The sequence below is a fragment of the Talpa europaea genome, assembly GCF_964194135.1.
Source record: "Talpa europaea genome assembly, chromosome: 1".
Taxonomy (NCBI): domain Eukaryota; kingdom Metazoa; phylum Chordata; class Mammalia; order Eulipotyphla; family Talpidae; genus Talpa; species Talpa europaea.
This window is the reverse complement of record NC_140073.1, coordinates 3,903,743-3,923,457: the sequence shown is the minus strand read 5'-3', so window position 1 is coordinate 3,923,457 and position 19,715 is coordinate 3,903,743. Positions and strand designations below refer to the sequence as shown.

At 61.2% G+C, this 19,715-nt stretch overlaps 2 protein-coding genes across 2 annotated transcripts; both read left to right on the top strand.

Moving 5' to 3' along the window:
* Nucleotides 1-171: 171 nt before the first annotated feature.
* Nucleotides 172-6,121, top strand: TSGA10IP (testis specific 10 interacting protein; the record flags this gene model as incomplete). The annotated part of the gene is made up of 7 exons (XM_084252355.1): nt 172-300; nt 1,325-1,458; nt 1,559-2,250; nt 2,413-2,560; nt 3,860-4,030; nt 5,238-5,337; nt 5,993-6,121. 7 exons carry the CDS (start codon nt 172-174, stop codon nt 6,119-6,121), a joined length of 1,503 nt encoding a protein of 500 aa, XP_084108481.1.
* A 1,758-nt stretch (nt 6,122-7,879) lies between these two features.
* On the top strand, nt 7,880-18,491 carry SART1 (spliceosome associated factor 1, recruiter of U4/U6.U5 tri-snRNP; the record flags this gene model as incomplete). Its single annotated transcript, XM_084237041.1, has 20 exons — nt 7,880-8,192; nt 9,844-9,901; nt 10,255-10,310; nt 10,773-10,899; nt 11,000-11,105; nt 11,740-11,817; nt 11,897-11,996; nt 12,078-12,220; nt 12,336-12,542; nt 13,189-13,313; nt 13,399-13,535; nt 13,621-13,760; nt 16,164-16,337; nt 16,461-16,571; nt 16,777-16,864; nt 17,317-17,407; nt 17,504-17,639; nt 18,054-18,143; nt 18,216-18,337; nt 18,451-18,491. 20 exons carry the CDS (start codon nt 7,880-7,882, stop codon nt 18,467-18,469), a joined length of 2,421 nt encoding a protein of 806 aa, XP_084093167.1. The 3' UTR covers nt 18,470-18,491.
* Between the last annotated feature and the right edge of the window lie 1,224 nt (nt 18,492-19,715).

The window sequence follows — 19,715 nt, the reverse complement described above, 5'->3', positions numbered from 1 at the left end:
CAGGGGTCAAGGGTGACACCAGGTTTTTGGCCTGAGCCATCACATACCCTGGCTGCCCCTTCCTGGCCTGCATTTTGCCAGAGCCCTTGAGACTGGCTGAGGACAGGTTGCCATAGAGATAGGCAGATAGTTCCAAGGCTGGCAGGTGGGGGGTGGGGCAGGACACCAATAATGTTAAACACCCACCAACAGTTGATCAAGACCACGTCCCGGAGACCCAGGCAGGACACGCAGCTGCAGGCCCCAGGGACCACCACGGGGCTGCTCGAGCTTCTGTCCAGCATCCCCCAGGCTGAGCAGGTATGGGAGGGGCGCCAAGGGGAATTTCCAACTGCCTGGGGGCAGGCTGGATATCTGGGGTTGGGGGTGACTGGGCTGTGGGAGACCTGGGAGGAGCCAGGAGGCTAACTAGGCTCAGGTGAGAGCCAGGGAGGCCGGTGGGGGCAGGGACATGGGCAGGTCTAAGGACAAGGGGGCGAGACGAGGATGATGTCCAGGTATGACTCCCCAGCTTCCAGTGGGTAATTAGGGAACACTGAGGACAGGCTTTTATGAAAGACGCTGAGTTCCTTACACTTTGTGGTGGTCAGAAGAGTTATTCAGACCCCAGGGGCAGGGAGTGCAGTGGTGACGAATTAGAGCTCTGGGAACAGATGTGGCTGGATTCACTAGTGAGAATTCAGTCCAGTGTTTCTCTCTGACCTCAGTGTTCTCGTCTGAGCACCTCACTGCACCTCCGCCCCGGGAAGGAGAACGCACAGAAGGCCAGAGCCCTCAGGAGGGCTCAGAAAACAGCAGCTGCTATTTTTTTTTTAAGATTTATTTTATTTATTTATGCATACAAGAGCTGGGGTACAGGCCAGAGGTGTGGAGAGTGAGAGGATTCACCAGAGACAGAGTGGGGAACAGAATAGGCAGACTGATGAAATACACTGCTGAGGGAAGCAGCGGGCGAGTCAGGAGAGGTCTGCTGCGCCATGTGGTTTGCTCCCTGGCCGGGGATTGAACTCATGCTGCTGTGGCTGCAGACAGTTTCATAGTGCTGAGACTCAAGCCCCTGTGCCACCAGGGAGACCCTGCTGCTATTTTGATATGAAGAGTTGAGGTGAGGTAAGTTGCTTTTAGTGTCAACAGAGGGTTTGCTTGACAATGAGAAAAGCATGTGTTTGTGATTTCAAAAATTCACTTGAAGTTACTGACATGGATATGTAAGAAGAAAAGGGGGGTGCAGAGGCGCTCCCAGGGCGCACAGCAGGTCCTGGGGGTGGTGTGAGGTGGTTTGGAAGCCGCTCATGGCTGAGCCTCCTCTCCCCGCTTCACCCAGGGGGGTGTCAGGCGCGGAGGTGGCGTCCTTCCTGGCCAGCAGCAGAGGGCCCAGAGCGCAGGGCAGATAGCAAAGAAGGACCGGAAGCCCAGGGGCCTGAACAAGAAAGACTGCGACTCTGCAGAGGCCGAGGAGTAAGCAGCTGGGGGACAGGCCCGGAGGGGTGCTGGGTGTCTGGCCCTGAGGGGGATGGGGGCAGCGCCCCGACCCGACCGCTGCTTTCTCCCTCCTCAGTCTCTTCTCCGCTTCCTCTCGGAGACCCTCCTTCCCCTTCCAGTGGGCCTGGGAGAGCTTCACAGCAGAAAGCCAATCTCCGCTTCAGTCCTCCTTGGCCTCCCACCACCAAGGCCTGCCCTTGCCCCCAGCAGCTCCCCAGCGCAAGCCCTGGGGCAAGTCCACGGCCCACCTCCCGGACACCTACGGCCTCTGCTGGAAGACAGACCTGCTGAGCCAGGAGAGGAGACAGCAGCTCAGGGCCTGGGGCTATGACTCTGCACTGGGGGGCAGAGCAGAGGGCCACGGACTGGAGCCCCACCATGAGGCGGACCTGCAGCTCTCCAGGAAGAGGCCAGGCTCAGGGCCCACGTCTGAGCAGGCCCATGAACTGGAGGCTGAGAGGGGCCTGAGTCCTGGAGACCAGCGCCAGCTCTCCAGGCTGGGGTTCACCTTGGAGGGGGACCGGGCTGCAGAGGTGACAGAGGAGGCCGAGATAGTGGAGCACAAGGCGAGGAGGACTCATCCTCAGAGAAAGGGGTGGAATTCTGGCGAGGAGGCCTGGGGTGAGGGTGAACCCCAGTGTCCAGGGAGAGACTCCAGCTCCAACAATCCCCAAGGGCAGCAGAGGCAAAAGGCCAGGGCCCAGGAGCTGGAGGGGCCGTGGGGCCTGGAGCAGCTGCAGCGGCAGTTCCAGCAAGACTTGCACTGTGGTGAGTGTGGGGCTTAGCCCCTCAGGTCTCCAGGAGGCCGAACCATGGGGCGAGAGGTTGGGAGCCAGGACTTCAGACAGGGCTGGGCTGGACTCCGGAGCCGGTGGGGTTGCCCGGCGGGCTGGGGGAGCAGGCACTCTCTGACTTGTCCCCCTTGGACAGGCCACGAAAAGCGGACCTGGAAGGCTCTGTGGGCGGCTGTCCAGTCCCCCAGCCGGAGCGGGAAGGCCCCTGCCGTGGGAGATGCTGAGACATGCTGGAGCGCCAACTTGCCAAACCGCACCTTCTACAAGCGACAGGAGGCCACCAGGTGGGGTGGGGGGAGGAAGAGGGTGGGATCCCAGGGCAAGGGGTCAAGAAAGAGCCAGCTCGCCCAGAAGCACGTAGTCTTTCAGCCTCACAACTAGCCCCGCATTTCTCAACTCACCCGACTTTCACGTAGTCCTTCCACCCACCCGCCCACCAGCCCGCCCCCAGCCCCCCTCTTCCCTCCCGCCCTCCCTCCCTCCCTCTGACTGGCCAGCTATTTATTGACACAAGTCATTCATGTCCCATCTTCCACCTAGCAGTTCATCTACTAACCAAGTGGCTGTTAACATATATTGCGTCTCCACTCATGGGTTTTCAGGATATAAAGATAAAATGACTTGGCCCAACCCGAGCAGCTCAAGGTCAGCTGTAGGAGCCCTACGGGGAAACATCAATGCAGGCCGCAGTTAGGGAACTGCTGTACTTGGGGCTGCAACAAGAGACACCAAGAGCAGAGTGGGCGGATGGGGGCGGGTGTCAAGTGAGGGATGATAAGGACCTGAGCTGGAAGCCCCCGGGGCTCTACAGGCTGAGAGTTGGCCACATGAATGGAGAGGGGAGGCCTATGCATGGAGAGAGGAAGAGCCATTTAACAGATTTTCTGCATATGGGCTCTAATAGATCCGCGGGTCCATCGCTGGTGAACAGGACAGACAGGAACCCTGCTCTCATGAGGCTCACGTTCTACTTGGAGGGATAATTCACAAAGAAATGAACACAATGTACAGCTGGAGATGGAAGGACCTGGGGGGCAGCCAGGGAAAATCCTGCTAATCCTGACATTTGGGCCAGGACAGAAAGGATCAGACCACAGGATCTGGGGAAATAATGTTCCAGATAAACCTCGGTGCTGTTTACTCTACCACCCACACCTCTCACGCCTCCATGCACGCACCCACGCTTCCCACCGCCATTTTGTTTCTCTTTCCCAATCATTCATCCGTCTGTCCATCTGTCTAACATTCCCTCACACCAACAGACCCTGATAGAAATGGGGACCGGAGAGAACAAGGTCTGGCCCCCCGCCCTCAAGGAGAGCTGCCTTGCAGGGGAAGTGACACAGGTGGGGTCACAGGCGGCGTAGGCTCAGAGTTGGGGCATATCCCTGGTTGAGGAGGCCAGGAGACTTCCAGATAGAGTAGGGCCTGCGGGCACAGCCTCCATCCTGTCAGACTTCTGTGACAACCCAGTTCCTGACCTTAGCTCTCTGGGCTCCTACATTCCCTCCCTTCAAGCCCCTGCTCCTCTGTGAGATTCCTGTTCCCCCAAAAATTCTCCCATTCTTGCCCCCACCTTCCAGAAGCCTGCTGCAGGAGTGGGAGCGGCAGGAGCAGGAAGAACAGCTACAGGCCGAGCTGCGGAGGGCCCGGGTGCAGCGAGTGCAGCAGCAGGTGGCCCGCTGCCTGGCGGCCTATGAGCCCAGCGGAGGCCGGGGGCCCAGGGCCACCCAGCGCAAGGTGGAGGAGCTGAGGTAGGATGCTCGTGGCCCCGAGGGCCCGGTGGGCAGAGAAGCAGCTTGAGGTGTGAGAGGAAGGACAGAGGAGTCCCACCCCTCAGCTTCCCACAGGCCTGAGCCTCCTGCCCAGGCTGCCTGCCCGGTCACGTTGCCGCTGGTACAGATGAAGACAGAGGCAGAGGGAGGAGGGGCTGGTCCAAGGTCACCCGGGTAATAACGACAGTCCCCCAGCTGTTGACTAGCTCCAGGTTCAATTGTTCTACGCCCATCAACACACTTTCAAGTTTTGCTTATACTATCAAAGCTCAAAACCAGTAGGACTAGATCAAAACAGCCCCAAACACGAGGCTAGGAGCCCTGTCTGTGGTCTCTGAGTGCGCGGCCAGACGTCCATCTCGCTGCCAGGATGCTTTGCTTGTTGAGCAAACATGTCCCCGACAAGTTATACACCGGGTTTTGTAAATGGGTTTGTGATTCCCCAGGGCACCCTCCAGCTTGCAGGATGTGTTCTTTCATTTGCAATGTATTTCTGTGCTTCCCAGCCTCATTTTCTGAGCCAGCTGCTTGTGAGCACCACAGAGCATGCTGGCAAGTGTGTCCGTTTCCTACTAAACTATCTGAGGGGGGACCAGACTCCCCCTCCCAGGCACAGGGGCATGGGCGCCAGCAACAGGAGGCTCCAGCCAGCCCAGTGGCCTCTCTTCCTGGGATAGCTGGGAGGCGGGCAAACCCTGACTGCACAACCCTGTGGCTTGGCTGTAGGGCCGCCTCCCTTCTCAGCTCTGCACCCTTGGAGCCGTCCCTCAGCCCTCCTGAGCTTCGGGCTTGGCATGGGGTTGTGGACGCAGGCTGGCCAGGCGGCAACCTCCCGGCCCCCATGGATCTTTGCGCTCTTACTCAGTCTCATGTCGCCTTGTGGCAGTCTCGTAGCCTGGCGGGGGTCCTGCCACCCTCTCACCCCTCCTAGGCCCCGGAGTGTGCATGACACGCTCACGCTGTGCTCCCTGGGGCCAGGTGTCCATCATCGTGGGAGGAGGGCGAGGCCGAGGGTGATAGCCACAGAGGCTATGGGTGGGAAGGTGCGAAAAAGCCTCCCCAGCCCACTGACCTCAGGAGGAATCTGGGGTAAGAATGGCAATGAAAGGGCTTTGTGAAGGTGAGGGTGGGAGGCCTTGAATCCTTGGTGAGTGGGGATGGGCTGTGAGCTGCGGTTTCCCTGCAGGCGCCAGGAGCGGCAGCGCCTCACAGAATACCAGGAGGAGCTGCGGGGCATCCAGCACAGGGTGCAGGCCCGGCCCTACCTGTTCCAGCAGGCCATGCAGGTGAGGGCTAGCACCTGCGCACGAAGAGTCTCTCACCAGATGAGTGGGTAGGGAAGTGAGGTGGGAGGGGTCCCCTTAGATGGGGACCCCAGGGGTAGCAGCAGGATGAGCACAGAGCAGGATCTCTATGACTCGAGCAGACGGGTGAAGGAGTCCTGGAGCCTTTGGTGGCTTTTGCAGGCTTTTATTTTTATTGAACCGTGTACCAGGTACACGGCTGGCAGGCAGGGGTGCTGGGAGGCTGGCGGGCCTCCCAGCCCCCGGCGAGTCCTCGGTCTGGGCTCTCCGGCGTTCTCTCGTGGCCTCTGCTGCTCTCCTCGTTCTCCTTCTGGTCTCTCTTTCGCTCTTGTTCTTTCCTCTCTTCTTTTCTCGCTGGCGTCCTCGTGACGCCGCCCTTCTAAGCCCAGTCTCTCAGCCCGGGTTTTCCACCTACAAATGCACGCGCCCTACTCCAGGTGCCCGCCATCAGGCATTCAGGACCTCAGGGTTCCATCATCAATCCTAATGGCGGGAGGGCAGAAAAGCCTGATACTTACCCTACACCAGGCCACTGTCCATGTGGAAGTGCTGGCACCCCATGAGTAACCAGGGTAACAGGCCCTCAGTGTGTCTTTGCGGGCCTTGGTGCACAGCGGGAACCCTTCTCTCTCCTCAGACCAATGCCCGGCTCACGGTCACGCGCCGCTTCTCCCAGGTGCTGTCGGCACTGGGACTGGAAGAGGAGCAGCTGCTGGCTGAGGCAGAAAAGGGGAACACGGAGGGTACCTCCAGGAAGCCCAGGTGAGGTCAGCTGGCTGCCAACAACTTGCTCTGCCAGGCTGCGGGGTAAGGGGGTGCCAACACTGGCCCTCTGGGCCCTGAAGGGTCATCCCAGCTGTTTCTACCCCCACCCTGCTCCTGGCCTGGGGCTGGCTGTCTGGGGACATCTCAGGGTTCTGTAGCAGCGGCCTCGGTCCACCCTATGTCCAGCTTCAGTGCTGCCCTGGTCCCCAGGCTTGGAGCTCTAGCAGTCAGGAGGGCCCCCCCCCCCATCCCCAAGGTGGGGCCAGGATTATTTTCCTCAAGGATTTGCCCCAGGACACAGGAGGGTATAACACACCAGCGCCCCCCCCCCACGGGCTGGTACTACACACATCTGACAGTCACCCCATGAACGTTCTGCCTTGTGCTTTAGAACAGCTTGGGGCAAAGTGGAGATTACAAAGTCCAATTCATAATAAGGAAACTGAGGCCGGAGGAGAGAAAGTCATTTGCCCACAGTCACATAGCACAGGAGCCGGACTTGAACCTACCTCATCAGTGGCAATGGCCTTCCCTCCACTACAAATCCCTGGTCACTGAGGTGGGGAGCGGCAGAGCCCAGGCGCCTCTCTCTTCATCTTTAAGGAGCCACAGTTCAATGAGGGTGAGAATGAACCCTCTCCTCAGAGAACCCCCCCCAAGGAGAGATCCCACTTGCAGGCAGCCTGACAGGCACTGCACCCCAATCCTAGGCCAGGAGCCTGGCCCCTGATTTAAAAATTAAATGTTTGATGGAAAATACAGTGTGGGATTTCTGATGGCAGCGGTGGGAAGAAGCTGCAGGTTGGGTTGGGTTGGGCGTAGGAGGTGGCAGGTGGGCAGGCAGCAGGCTTAGCTGTCACCCCCTTCCCCAGGAGCTCTGGTTGTTCTGGCTGCCCCCACCCCCAAGCACAGCCCTGCTCCTGCTCTTGATGGATGAGTGGGACATATGGCAGAGCAACTGCTGCGGGACCCCCACCCACCCACACACACTTTAAATGGTGGGTCCTAGAAATTCAAGAGCCAATAGTGCCCGATGGCGCACGCCATTGGCAACCCCAGTCCGAAGCGGGAGGGGGACGACCTTTAAAGGAGCAATTATATCACATCTTAGCAGATGGTGAGGTTGGCGGCGCAAGGGGCCGCCAGATTGGGCAACTGTGGGCGGGGGGGGGGGGGGGTGTCAGGAGGGATTGTGTGAACGGGGTTTCCAACTTCGAAGTTACTTCAAGTTACAGCTCCTTTCAAGGGGGGAAAAAGCCACATTTGGCTCAGCAGTTGAGTGCAGGTTTAAAGCCCCAACCCAGGGAACGTGGGGAGACGGCGCTTGCTGACAACACTGGTTCGTTCCAGGGGCTGAGCCGGGGCGATGGGGGGGGGGGGCTGTCAGGGAAGCCGACAGACCCCAGGGCGTCCCCTGGGAGGACGCCACTGGAGGTCGAGGGGCCGCGCGCGTCCCTGGCTGGGGGTGCGCGAACGGAGGGAGCCCAGGACGGGCTCCCGGGTCTGGGGCGCCGGGTACGGCGGCCTCCACGGCCTTCCAGCTCCGGGCACCCAGCCCAGGGCGGGTCGCGCACGGGGGGCGCATGCGCAGGGGCCGCCCGCCCGCCTTCCCAGGAGCCCTTGGGGCGGGCTCCGGGGAGCCGGAAGCGGCCGCTCTTGACTTCCGGCAACACCGCCGCGGCGGCCCGCGACCCGGAAGTGTTCCCATTTTGCGTCGTCGGGGGTCGGCGGCGGCCGGGCTCGGGGCGCTCGCACCGCTATGGGGTCGTCGAAGAAGCACCGCGGGGAGAAGGAGGCGGCTGGGACGACGGCGGCGGCCGGCACCGGGGGCGCCGCCGAGCAGCCGCCGCGGCACCGGGAGCACAAGAAGCACAAGCATCGCAGCGGCGGCGGCGGCAGCGGCGGGGGCGAACGGCGGAAGCGGAGCCGCGAGCGCGGGGCCGAGCGCGGGGGCGGGCGGCGCGGGGCCGAGGCCGAGACCCGCAGCGGCGCGCACGGGCGGGAGCGCGGCCAGGCGGAGCCCTCCGAGCGGCGCGTCAAGCGGGAGAAGCGCGATGACGGCTACGAGGCTGGTGAGGGGCCCGGCGGGGCGGGGGCTCCGGGAGGGGCCGGCCCCGGGCCTGGAGGCCGAGACGGGGGGCCCCGGCACCCCCAAGTGGCCAGCCTTCCTGCGGTCACTTGGGATTGGGGTTGTCTCCCTAAACTCCCTGAGATCAGACGTTTCTGTTTTACTTGGCACATCCCAGCCCTGAGTGAGTGAGTGAGTGGAGGGGCGAATGGATGGATGGATGAAGTGGTTCCAGCGTTGGCAGAGCGAGCAGAAAGCTGGTGCGGGGCGGGGCCCGTCGGGCTCCTAGTGGAGACTGTCGCTTGAGACCGACAGGTAGGCAGGGGTGGGAACGTGCAGGACCCCGGAGACCCTGTTAAGAAGTTGACACTTCGCCCTGAGGGTTGTGCAGTGTCATGGGTTTGAGTAGCTCATACTTATATTTTGCAAAGGTCACTGCTTTGAGAAGTGGGTCAAGGGTGGTGGATACTGAAGGCCAGATGAGGGCTGCTGGCCTGCACTGAGGCACCTGCAGTGGGATGGAGCAGGACAGGCTAAGGAGGTGTTACGGAAGATAAATAAACAGTTTAGCCTTCGATGAGGGTGGCAAGGAGGTGGCGTGGAGGATGATGCCTTGAATTTTCACTTGAGTAAGTAGGTATCGGTGGCGTTGGTGTCCACTGAAATGAAGGCATTTGAAAGAGAAGCTGATTGTCAGGGGAGACAAGGCATTCTGTTTGGGAGAGTGCTGCACTTGGTGAGCATGGAGAGGCCCAGTATAGAGGCTGAGCAGAGCTGTGTGGGAGTTATGAGTATTTAGGTGGCAGCTGAAATTCCTGGAGGGGAGAATGAGAAGCTAGAGGAATGTCACTAGGTAAAAACAGAACCTGAGAAACGCCAGTGTTTTAGTAACAGGCAGAGCTTGATGCCACGAGGGGGGAGGTAGAGTAGTCAAAAAGACAGGAAAACTAGACTCGAGTCCTGGCATCTGTGGGCAGAGCTTTGCTAGAAGAAAGGTGTGGTCTGCGTCGCACACTGTAGATCAGGTTAAGTCAGAGTGGAGAAGACTCCACTGGGTGCAGAAATGAGTAGGCTGAAGATGCTGGAGAGAGCCTAGAAGGATTGGGATCCAGGCTTCTGGTGGCATACAGGAGCGAAAGTTGAGGTTGTGGGCTGGGGATGCGGGCAGGGTGAGCGTGTGGTGGCAGTTGGCTGGGGGAGCTCCTTCTGATGTCTGATTTCTGTTTGTGGGGACCAGTGAATTGCATGGAGAATGCAGTTGTGCAGCCTAACTGGTTCCTGCTCTGTGTGCAGCCCAGAAAGGGATGACACTGGATTGGGGGGGGAGAGCAGTTAGTTGTGAGCAATAATTGAACAGGAAGGTGTCTGTGAAGGGGGTGGCATTTGAACTTTGCACTCAACAAGGATCTTGTCAGAGTGCGGCCAGGGCGGACACCGAACATCTGAGAGTGAGGGATGCAGAAGTTTGGGCCTTTTGAATCAAGAAAGGAAGGGTGTGGAAGAGGGACACATCTCAGAGGCCAGGACTTGGGTGAGGAAAGCTGCTGTTTCCTGACTTCTGAGGCCCCGGTGCCATGGTGGGGCCTTGCACTGGAGCTGAGGACGCTGGCTCCAGGGCCCTGCGTTCAGCTCCTGAGTCATATTTCTTGTTCCAGCTGCTGGTTCCAAAACTAGCTCAGGAGATGCCTCATCCCTCAGCATTGAGGAGACCAAGTAAGTTGTCTTCTTTGTGTTTCTACTCTTTCCCCCGAGACAGGTGGCTTCCAGGGCAGCTGCATGGAGAGGCTTTGCCATAGGGAAGTGTGCTGATTGAGTCGGAAGTGCTAACTGTGACAGGCGAGGACTCTGAGACCTAAGAGGAAGGCTGGCATCCTCTGGCGGGGCTGGCCGGGCCTGGTGCCCGCGCTCCCTGACGTGGAGCCCAGCGCCCTATCCTGCCTGGGTTGGGCTCTGCATTGGGTTCCTGAGCACCATTCACTTCTCTCTTGTTTTTACCCCATCCAAAGAAATACATATAACGCCCCATTTTTTTGATAGCCTCTAATGCTTGTATCTCTCGTCTTCAGTAAACTCCGCGCGAAGTTGGGGCTGAAGCCATTGGAGGTCAATGCTGTTAAGAAGGGTAAGTATGAGGTCGAGAGGTGGGGTGAGGGCATTTGGGTGGAGGATACAGGCCACGTGGAAGGGTCTTTGAAGAAATCGGGGTTTGCGCCCAGTTCTGCACCAGTTGGTCACCTGTGCGCGGGCCCTCCTTGCTGGCCCTGGTGGGCTCAGCTGTTCTTTGAGCTCCAGTGTAGGCCCCACGTCTTTCTCTGCAAGGCTGCATAGGTCGGGCTGGGCTGTGCAGGGGTTGGGTTTAATTTTAAGGCATGAGTTGAGGGGCTCTAGAAGGCATGGAGGGTCCCATGCTGCTGTGGGGGGTGACAAGAGTATGAGGGTAGAATGAGACTAGGGAGGTGAAGGCTTCCTCTCCCCATCCTGGCCCCTTCTGGCCCCCTGCGCTGGAAGGGGGCAGGGTGAGTGGCTCCCTCCTCTCCCCCCAGCCATGGGCAGGCATGGCCTCACGTCTGGGCCCCCCTTCCAGAGGCGGGCACCAAGGAGGAGCCCGTGGCTGCCGACGTCATCAACCCCATGGCCTTGCGACAGCGGGAAGAGCTGCGGGAGAAGCTGGCGGCCGCCAAGGAGAAGCGCCTGATGAACCAGAAGCTGGGGTGAGGGGCCAGCCAGGGAGGCAGCAGGCTGCCAAGAAGCCCTTGGGTCCAGGTCGGGGCTAGGAGCTGGGCTCCCCTGAGGTCCCTGTTCCCTCTACAGGAAGATAAAGACGCTGGGGGAGGATGATCCATGGCTGGATGACACCGCAGCCTGGATTGAGAGGAGCCGGCAGCTTCAGAAAGAGAAGGACTTGGCAGAGAAGAGGGTGAGGACCCGGGCTGCTGAGGTGGTCGCCGGGTGGCTCTGACAGCTTGAGTTCTGGCGAAGCAGGGGCTGCCCTGGGAGGTGAGGCGCAGGCGGGAGGTGGACCAGTGGCATCTGTTTTGGACTCCCCTGTGGCCTGCCTGCTGGGCCTGCCCCGTCTGTGTAAACGGGAGGCGTGGGCAGGCTGCACGATGCAGGGTGCTGCTTGAAGGGCAAGATCCTGGCCTTTTTACGCATAACCACACAGCATCGGTTGTGAGGGAAAAGGGAGGGGTGAGAGCAGAAAACATGCTGTCAGCTGTAGTGCTAGGGGTTGGGAGTCTGCTTGGTGACCGGGTATTGTCACTGAGATCAAGCCCTAGACCCCCGGCCATGATTTCCATCTTATCAACAAGACTTTCCACTGGTCAGTTTCTGGGGTCCCGTGCCATACGTCAGTCCTTGGCCTCCCGGGCATGGCCTTTCCAGAGTGATCAAGCTCTCTGCTCTTGATTGATTTGAAAGGCGCCTAGTAAGGCTTGGCTTCTTTGATTGACCGGGCAGTTCTGACCTTGAATAGGAATGCAGAACTGCAGGTAACAAAACAGTGGCCGAACAGAAGTCACAGGTCACCCCTGTTATGGTCCCATACATAGGCCAAGCTGCTGGAGGAGATGGACCAAGAGTTTGGTGTCAGCACTCTGGTGGAGGAAGAGTTTGGGCAGAGGCGACAGGTGAGGCCCTGCTATCCTTGGGGCTGGGGCCCGGGCCGGGAGGAATGGCCCTGACCTGCCAGAACTCCCCACACCGCAGGACCTGTACAGCGCCCGGGACCTGCAGGGCCTCACCGTGGAGCACGCCATCGAGTCCTTTCGAGAAGGGGAGACATTGATCCTCACCCTCAAGGACAAAGGTGAGGTGGCTGGGCTGCCCTGGGTAGGGTCACAGTACGCTGAGCCGAGGACAGGTGGGAGCTTCTGTGGCCTGTCCCCAGGCGTGCTGCAGGAGGAGGAGGATGTGCTGGTGAATGTGAACCTGGTGGATAAAGAGCGGGCAGAGAAAAACGTGGAGCTGAGGAAGAAGAAGCCCGACTACCTGCCCTATGCGGAGGATGAGAGCGTGGACGACTTGGCCCAGGCAGGCCGGGCGGCTCGGGGCCGGGCGGAGCACACGGACTGCGGGAGCCAGGTGGGGAGGCGCTGGGGCTTTTCAGCAGACTGCCGAGTCCTAACCTGTCCCTCTTGCCTCGTAGCAAAAGCCCCGCTCGATCCTGTCCAAGTACGACGAGGAGCTGGAGGGCGAGCGGCCGCACTCCTTCCGGCTGGAGCAGGGAGGCACGGCCGACGGCCTGCGGGAGCGGGAGCTGGAGGAGATCCGGGCCAAGCTGCGGCTGCAGGCTCAGTCGCTGAGCACGGTTGGGCCCCGACTCGCCTCCGAGTACCTCACGCCTGAGGAGATGGTGAGTCCCACTGCCCCCACGCCGCACCCGGTGCTGGGGTGGTGCTTCCACCCTTCCCGCCGGGGCCAGTGGCCGCCAGAATTAGCCGGATACAGGACGTATCAGATAGTAACCTGGACAGGGAGCCCGAGGGTTCCTGCTGGTCCTCCTGGGTGTGCAGCCCTGGGAGAGCTTCGGGGAGGCAGTGGGTGTGGCCAGAACAGGGATGGCTGAGCCGAGTGACCTGAGTGGGTTCAGGCCTGGCCACACAGCCGGCCCGTCCCGGGGTCGTGGAGCTGTGAGCGGCTGAGATTGGAGTGGCTCAGCTGCCTCGAGGGCTGTTAGGAGTGTTAGTGACGATGTGGGTAGCTGGTCCCTTCACAGCCGTGTGGCCGCGGGAGCACAGGCAGTCTGCTGGCTTGGAGGTGGCCGGGCTCACGGGCGAGAGCAGCCTCTGGAGCCAGGCTCCCAGACGCCCAGGCTCTCCATCCAGGAGAGGGGTGGCCTTGTACCAGTCCTCCACCACTCTGTGCTCCCGTTTTGCTGCTCTCACAGGTGGGGTGGTAACAGCATCCCTCTCAGTGGGTTCCAGGCGCGTGCAGTGGCTGTTCGCTGTCTGGACTCCCAGCCCCCGCCCCTCCCATGCTTTTCTCTCTCCTCCCCTCAGGTGACCTTTAAAAAAACCAAGCGGAGGGTGAAGAAGATCCGCAAGAAGGAGAAGGAGGTGGTGGTGCGGGCCGACGACTTGCTGCCTCTGGGGGACCAGACACAAGATGGGGACTTCGGTTCCAGGTGGGGTTTGCTCTGCCACCCGCCCTGGGAGGGTGGGCCAGGCCAATTGGGGGCTGATGCTCACTGCAGAGTCCTCTTCCCCCAGGCTGCGGGGCCGGGGTCGGCGCCGGGTACCTGAGGCAGACGAGGAGACCCCGGAAGAGGCGCCAGAGAAGGAAGCCATGCCACAGCCTCCCCAGTCAGATGACACCCGGGTGGAGAACATGGACATCAGTGATGAGGGTGAGGGCCCCAGCCAGCGCGGGGAGCGGACAGGAGCCGGGCCCCAAGGGCGTGTTCTGAGCTGCTGTCCCCTTGCTTGCACCAGAGGAGGCTGGAGCTCCGGCGGGGTCCCCGGAGGTGTTGGAGGAGGACGAGGCTGAGTTGGAGCTGCAGAAGCAGCTGGAGAAGGGGCGCCGCCTGCGGCAGCTGCAACAGCTCCAGCAGCTGCGGGACAGCGGAGAGAAGGTGAGGGGCTCCAGGGCTGGGCACGTAGGTGCCTGCATCATGGCTCTGGGGGCTGGGCCTGTGACAGACCATAGAGTACCGCATCTCACCCATGGGCCCCTCCAGATGGTCTCGCAAGACCCGGGGTACAGATTAAAGGCAAAGGAGGGTGAGAGAATTCGCCAGAGACAGAGTGGGGGGCAGAATAGGCAGATGGACCCAAGACACTGCTGAGGAGAACACCGGGCGCGGCAGGAGAGGTCTGCCAGGCCATGTGGGTATCTCCCTGGCCCGCCGGGAATCGAACCGGTGCTGCAGAGGCTGTGCTCAACCTGCTGTGCCACTGGGGAGGCCCCAAATTTCTAGATTTCGGCAGTGTGTTCACTGTAGGTTATTATGAAGGTGAATCCTCCCTCCCCTCCTCTGTCCGCGTGTTGCCTCTGCGGTCAGCTGTCACCCTGGGGCCAGGGAGCTTGCTGTCAGGAGGCTGAGCCCTGGGACTCGGCTACTGTAGTCAGCAGGGAAGGGGCGGGCAGCTGGGGCTGTGCCCAGTGTGAGTCAGTCTAGCAGAGTGGGAAGAACTAATGTGGTCTCAGTGGCTGCGTGTATGTGTTGTGGCCCAGGGCTCCCCACACCTGGTGTGACCCCAGAGAATCCCCCCACAGGTGCTGGAAACCAGAGCAGGTTGCTCACAGCAGGGTTAACACAGAAGGGCTGTCCTCAGGGCCTCGGCGCCTTCTGGTTGCAGACCAAGTGGCCACGTGGTTCTGTAGCGAAAAGCTAGCACGCTAGAGCTGCCCACGCCCAGGTTAGCCTGAGACACGGTCAAAGAAGAGTCAGCAGTGAGGTTTAGGTGATATAATGTTTAAAAAATGCACAAAGAGCTAACACCTCTCAGGGATAGGACTTCGTGTGATAAAAGTATAAAGAAAAGCTTGTGGGTTTTGACCACAAATATGGGGGAGGAGACACTTGTGGCCCAAAAGGATGTTAGTGATGCTTGTCAGCCCAAGGCTAATACATAGGTGTTGGGTTATGGCTTTCATTTATTTTTATTTATTTATTTATCTATTTTCTAAAGATTTATTTATTTATTTATTTATTTATACAAGCTTTGGGTACAATCAGAAGCACGGGAGGGTGAGAGAACTCACCAGAGCCCAGAGCTGGGAACAAAATGGGCAGACTGACGAAATACACTGCTGAGGGGAGCAGCGGGCGTGGCAGGAGAGGTCTGCGTGCCATGTGGGACCCTCGCCCACGGCCAGGGATTGAACTGGCGCTGCAGAGGCTGCAGGCAGCTTCGCAGCCCAGCGCTCAACCGCTGTGCCACCAGGGGAGGCCCTGGTTATCATTTTTAAAAACAGTTGTCTTGGGCCTCCCCGGTGGCACAGCGGATGAGCGCTGGGTTGCGAAGCTGCCCGCGGCCTCTGCGGCGCCGGTTCGATCCCCGGCTGCTCCCCGGCCACCGGAGGAGGGTCCCGCATGGTGCGCAGACCTCTCCTGCCGCCCGCTGCTCCCCTCAGCAGTGTACTTCGGTCCTTCTGCCTGCTCTGCTCTCCGCTCTGGCTCTGGTGAATTCTCTCACCCTCCCGCGCTTCTGACTGTACCCAGTGCTTGTATAAATAAGTAAATACATAAATAAATCTTTAAAAAAAAAAACAAACAGTTGTCTTGCAGTAGATAAAGCCCTCTTGGTTTTGATGGTGACCCGGAGAAGCAAGTGTCAGCAGGGTACAGAATGGCATAGCTGGAAACTTCTCTGAGGAGTTCGCTGTCAGGAGGATGAACAGTGTGGCATTTAAGAGGGGAGACCCCAGGCTTCCCGCCTGTGTTGACAGGGGTGGCATGAGAGAGGCGATCCAGGGGCAGATCCTGTCAGCAGCAGGGAAGTATTTAGAGGGGACTGTGCAGGTGGCGTGAGGCAGGGCCAGGGCCGGGCAGCCCCTGTGGGGAGGGGAGGCAGAAGTGTGGGCCCTGGCGGGGTCAGTGCTGGGAGGGTTGGGCCTTCCCCGGCGTCTCGACCTGGGGCTCCTGGAGTGCTGCTGCACAGGTTCCTGAGCAGGAGTTTGGCGGGCGCGGGTGGAGGCCGGGAGTGGGAAGAGAGGTCTGCAGGCCCTTGTCCTGCAGGCAGGTATGAGGCGGGAAGTTGAGGGTCTCTGGAGAAGGGTTGGCATGGTGGTCATAAGACCGTTGAGGCTTTGAGGTGTTGCTCAGGGACTGCAGGAGGCATTGATGGCTCTGGAGCTGAGCTGTGACCGAGGGAGTGCACAGTGGAGAGCAGGCTAGGGAGACCCATTGGAGGCCTGCTGTGGGCAGGGGGCTGACTTGTCTCACTGCCACCAGGGAGGATCTGGGTTCCTGGGTCTCAATGGCACCTCCCCAGAAACTTCTGGGTTTGCCCACAGCTGCTCCTTCCCCCAGGTGGTGGAGATCGTGAAGAAGCTGGAGTCCCGCCAGCGGGGCTGGGAGGAGGATGAGGACCCAGAGCGCAAGGGGGCCATCGTGTTCAATGCCACGTCGGAGTTCTGCCGCACTCTGGGGGAGATCCCCACCTACGGGCTGGCGGGCAACCGAGAGGAGCAGGAGGAGCTCATGGTGGGTCTGTGGCCCGCGGCCCACGCCCCACGGGCCTGCTAGGCTCAGGCTGGGCTGCAGCAGGTGCTGGGTGGGGGCGGCTGGGCCTGGGCCGCAGAGCCCACTCTGTCTCTTGTCCCCCAGGACTTTGAACGGGATGAGGAGCGCTCGGCCAAAGGTGGCTCTGAATCCGACGGGGAGGAGAACATTGGCTGGAGCACTGTCAACCTGGATGAGGAGAAGCAGCAACAGGACGTGAGGAGGCAGAGGGGCTGGCGGGGGTGGGGCAGGGTCCCAGTCTCCTCTGCTGGCGGAGTCTGTGAGCCCCAGGGTTGTGGCGAGGATGAGTGAGGCGTCTGGCACCAGGCCTGGTGTGTGGGCAAGACCTCAGCAGGGGTGGGGCAGGGAGTTAGAAGGGGGCCTCTGGCCTGCTCACTGCCTCCCCACGTCACGCCCCCAGTTCTCCGCCTCCTCCACCACCATCCTGGACGAGGAGCCCATCGTGAACAGAGGGCTGGCGGCGGCCCTGCTCCTGTGTCAGAACAAAGGTGAGGGATTGCAGGAGCCGTTGGTGGCTGTGGAGCCGAGCTGTGACCGAGGGAGGTACACAGTGGGGAGCAGACGGGGGGTCAGACCAGGGGGCCTGTGGGTAGGAAGGGCCGATGGGACATGCTGCCCTCTTCCTGAGGCCGTGGGCCGCTCTGTCCCCTGCAGCCATCCAGGAAAGATGGCTGTGCCCACGTCTTCCTCCTTCCAGTCTAGGGGCGTGGTGAGGTGCCCAGCCAGGTGCGACGCCCCAGCACAGGCCCCTGCTCCATGTTTAGTCAGTGGGTGGGCCGGGGCCCAGTGTCTTGAGTCTTCATCTCCTTTGAGGCAAAATGGGCCTGGGGTGTCCCTTGTCACAACAGCGGGGAGGGGTCCATGGCCCCTGCTTTGCAGTGGGGGGCGGGGCGGTCAGGCCTTTGGAAGGTGGGCCTCCCGCCCTCTCACTCCCGCCCAGGGCTGCTGGAGACCACGGTGCAGAAGGTGGCCCGGGTAAAGGCGCCCAACAAGTCCCTGCCGTCGGCCGTGTACTGCATCGAGGACAAGATGTGAGTGAGGCTGGGTGGTCAGGGGCCCAGCTCGGGGTCCCAGGAGCCCAGGCACGGCGTGCGTCCGCCGGCGCTGAGCTCTCGGGTCTCGGGCAGGGCCATCGACGACAAGTACAGCCGGCGGGAGGAGTACCGGGGCTTCACCCAGGACTTCAAGGAGAAGGACGGCTACAAGCCCGACGTGAAGATCGAGTACGTGGATGAGACGGGCCGGAAACTCACACCCAAGGAGGTGAGCGGAGCCCTCGGCGAGGGGCAAGGCCGGGCCCCGCCGCTGCAGGGAGGCCGCTGCTAGAGGCCGCGGGGCCTGGCCCGGTGTCCACTGGCCGGCCTGGCCAGGGGCGGCATCTCTGTGCTTCGGGGGCTGTCTGGTAGCACAGCAGTGCCTGCCGCAGGCTCGCGGGGGCACGCACGGGCCTGGTACCTTCGTCCACCGGCCCCCGCGCCTTACGCGCCCCAGCAGGCCTCCCCACACCTCCCTCCTCCCCAACCGCGACCCTCAGTGCCTGTTGCAGTGCAGCCTTCTCCGGAGCCTGGCTTCCCTCCTGGCACCCAGGGCCAGGGCCCCACCCAGTCCGGGGCCGGGGAGTCCTGCCCCCACCGCACCCGCAGGCTCGGAGGCCTGACCCCCTCCCGTGTGCCCCAGGCGTTCCGGCAGCTGTCCCACCGCTTCCACGGCAAGGGCTCGGGCAAGATGAAGACCGAGAGGCGCATGAAGAAGCTGGACGAGGAGGCGGTGGGTGCCCTCCCCGGGGGTGGGGGGGGCACGCCCCACCGCTTGCCCCGCGCTCACAGTCCTGCCCCACAGCTCCTGAAGAAGATGAGCTCCAGCGACACACCCCTGGGCACCGTGGCGCTGCTCCAGGAGAAGCAGAAGGCCCAGAAGACCCCGTACATCGTGCTCAGCGGCAGCGGCAAGAGCATGAACGCGTGAGTAGGGGCGCGGGGCGGCGAAGGGGACGTGGGAGGGCCCAGGGCTTCTGCGTGCCCATGGGGTGTGGGAGCCTGGCACCCCCCCAGCTTCACCCCTCTTCTCTTTGCAGGAACACTATCACCAAGTGAAGCTGACCTTCCTCCGACCCCCTCCCCACCTTTAATATTAAATAAAGTTCCCTCCTTATTTTTTCCTCCCTGGTCATAGTGCAGATTCCAGGGTCAGACCTGGGAGGAGGGGCCGGCGGCACTGGGAGGAGCCTCAGGCAGACCGTGTGCCCTCGGCAGCCCCTGCCCCTCTCTGAGTCTCCGTCTGCCTTCGTGCTGTCAGCACCTGCGCCACGCACTGGCTCACCTGTGAGTCCCGTTCGCCACTGGGCCCTCGGGTGACCGGGAGCCTGACCTCTGCTCCGAGACCCGTCATCAGAGCAGGTGACAAGACGCGGCTGGGTGGCAGCAGGTTCTGGCCCGGGTCACCCCTCACGCTCTGCTGGGCCAGCTTTCGGGTGACAAGTGGCAGGTGCTTGAGAGACCCTGTCACCCGGGCCCAGGACCACTAGGGTGGCCGCAAGGCGTCGTGTTGTGGAGAAGCCGTGTCCCGAGGTGGCAGAGCGGGGCTTCTCAGCGTGAACTCCAGGGGCTTCAGCCTGCCAGTGAGGGGCGCACAGGAGGCCTGGGCCAGCCCCCGGGAGAGTGCCCCCCTACACCCAAGTGTGCCCCAGGTGGCTCCCAGGGTTTTAAAAAAGTGAAACAGGATGAAGAAAAGGATGTATTTTAATCTTTGGGTGGGAAAAATCTAAGCCTGAGACCAAATGTACTGGCCTTCACTGATGGCCACCGCCAGGCGGTCACGAACCCTCCCTACTGGGCTCATCTCCCCCTTCCGATGTGACTTTCCACTGTGGCCGCTTCTTCAGGGAAGGCCTGAGGGGTGGACCTGGAGTGTGTAGGCTGTTTCTGTGTCCCTTAGATGGGGAGAGGCCTGGCAGCCCACAGCATAGGAACCTGCTCTCCCTATTCCTATCCTGGGGCTCAGGCACCCTGGACAGTTGGGGAAAGGTGCCTCCCAGTGGTGCTATCATTGCTTCTGCCAAGCCCACTGTTCTCCTGTGGCTCCTTCCACAGTGGTCCTGTCACTGTGCCCTGATGTCGGAGGGCTCGGCTGGGGTGGGTGGGTGAGGAGCTGAGCAGGGCGAGGGGCTGGTTCTGGCCCTGGCCTCTGGGGGTCAGTGCCAAGGGCTTGGTGGGCACCATTGCCCATGTGGGGACTTCACAACAAAATGAAAATTCAAGCACCTTTTTCTCCTTGGCCCCTGGGCTGAGCCTCCCCTACCTTGTCTACACAGGCCTGGCCAGACCTCCCTCAGCTCCCAGC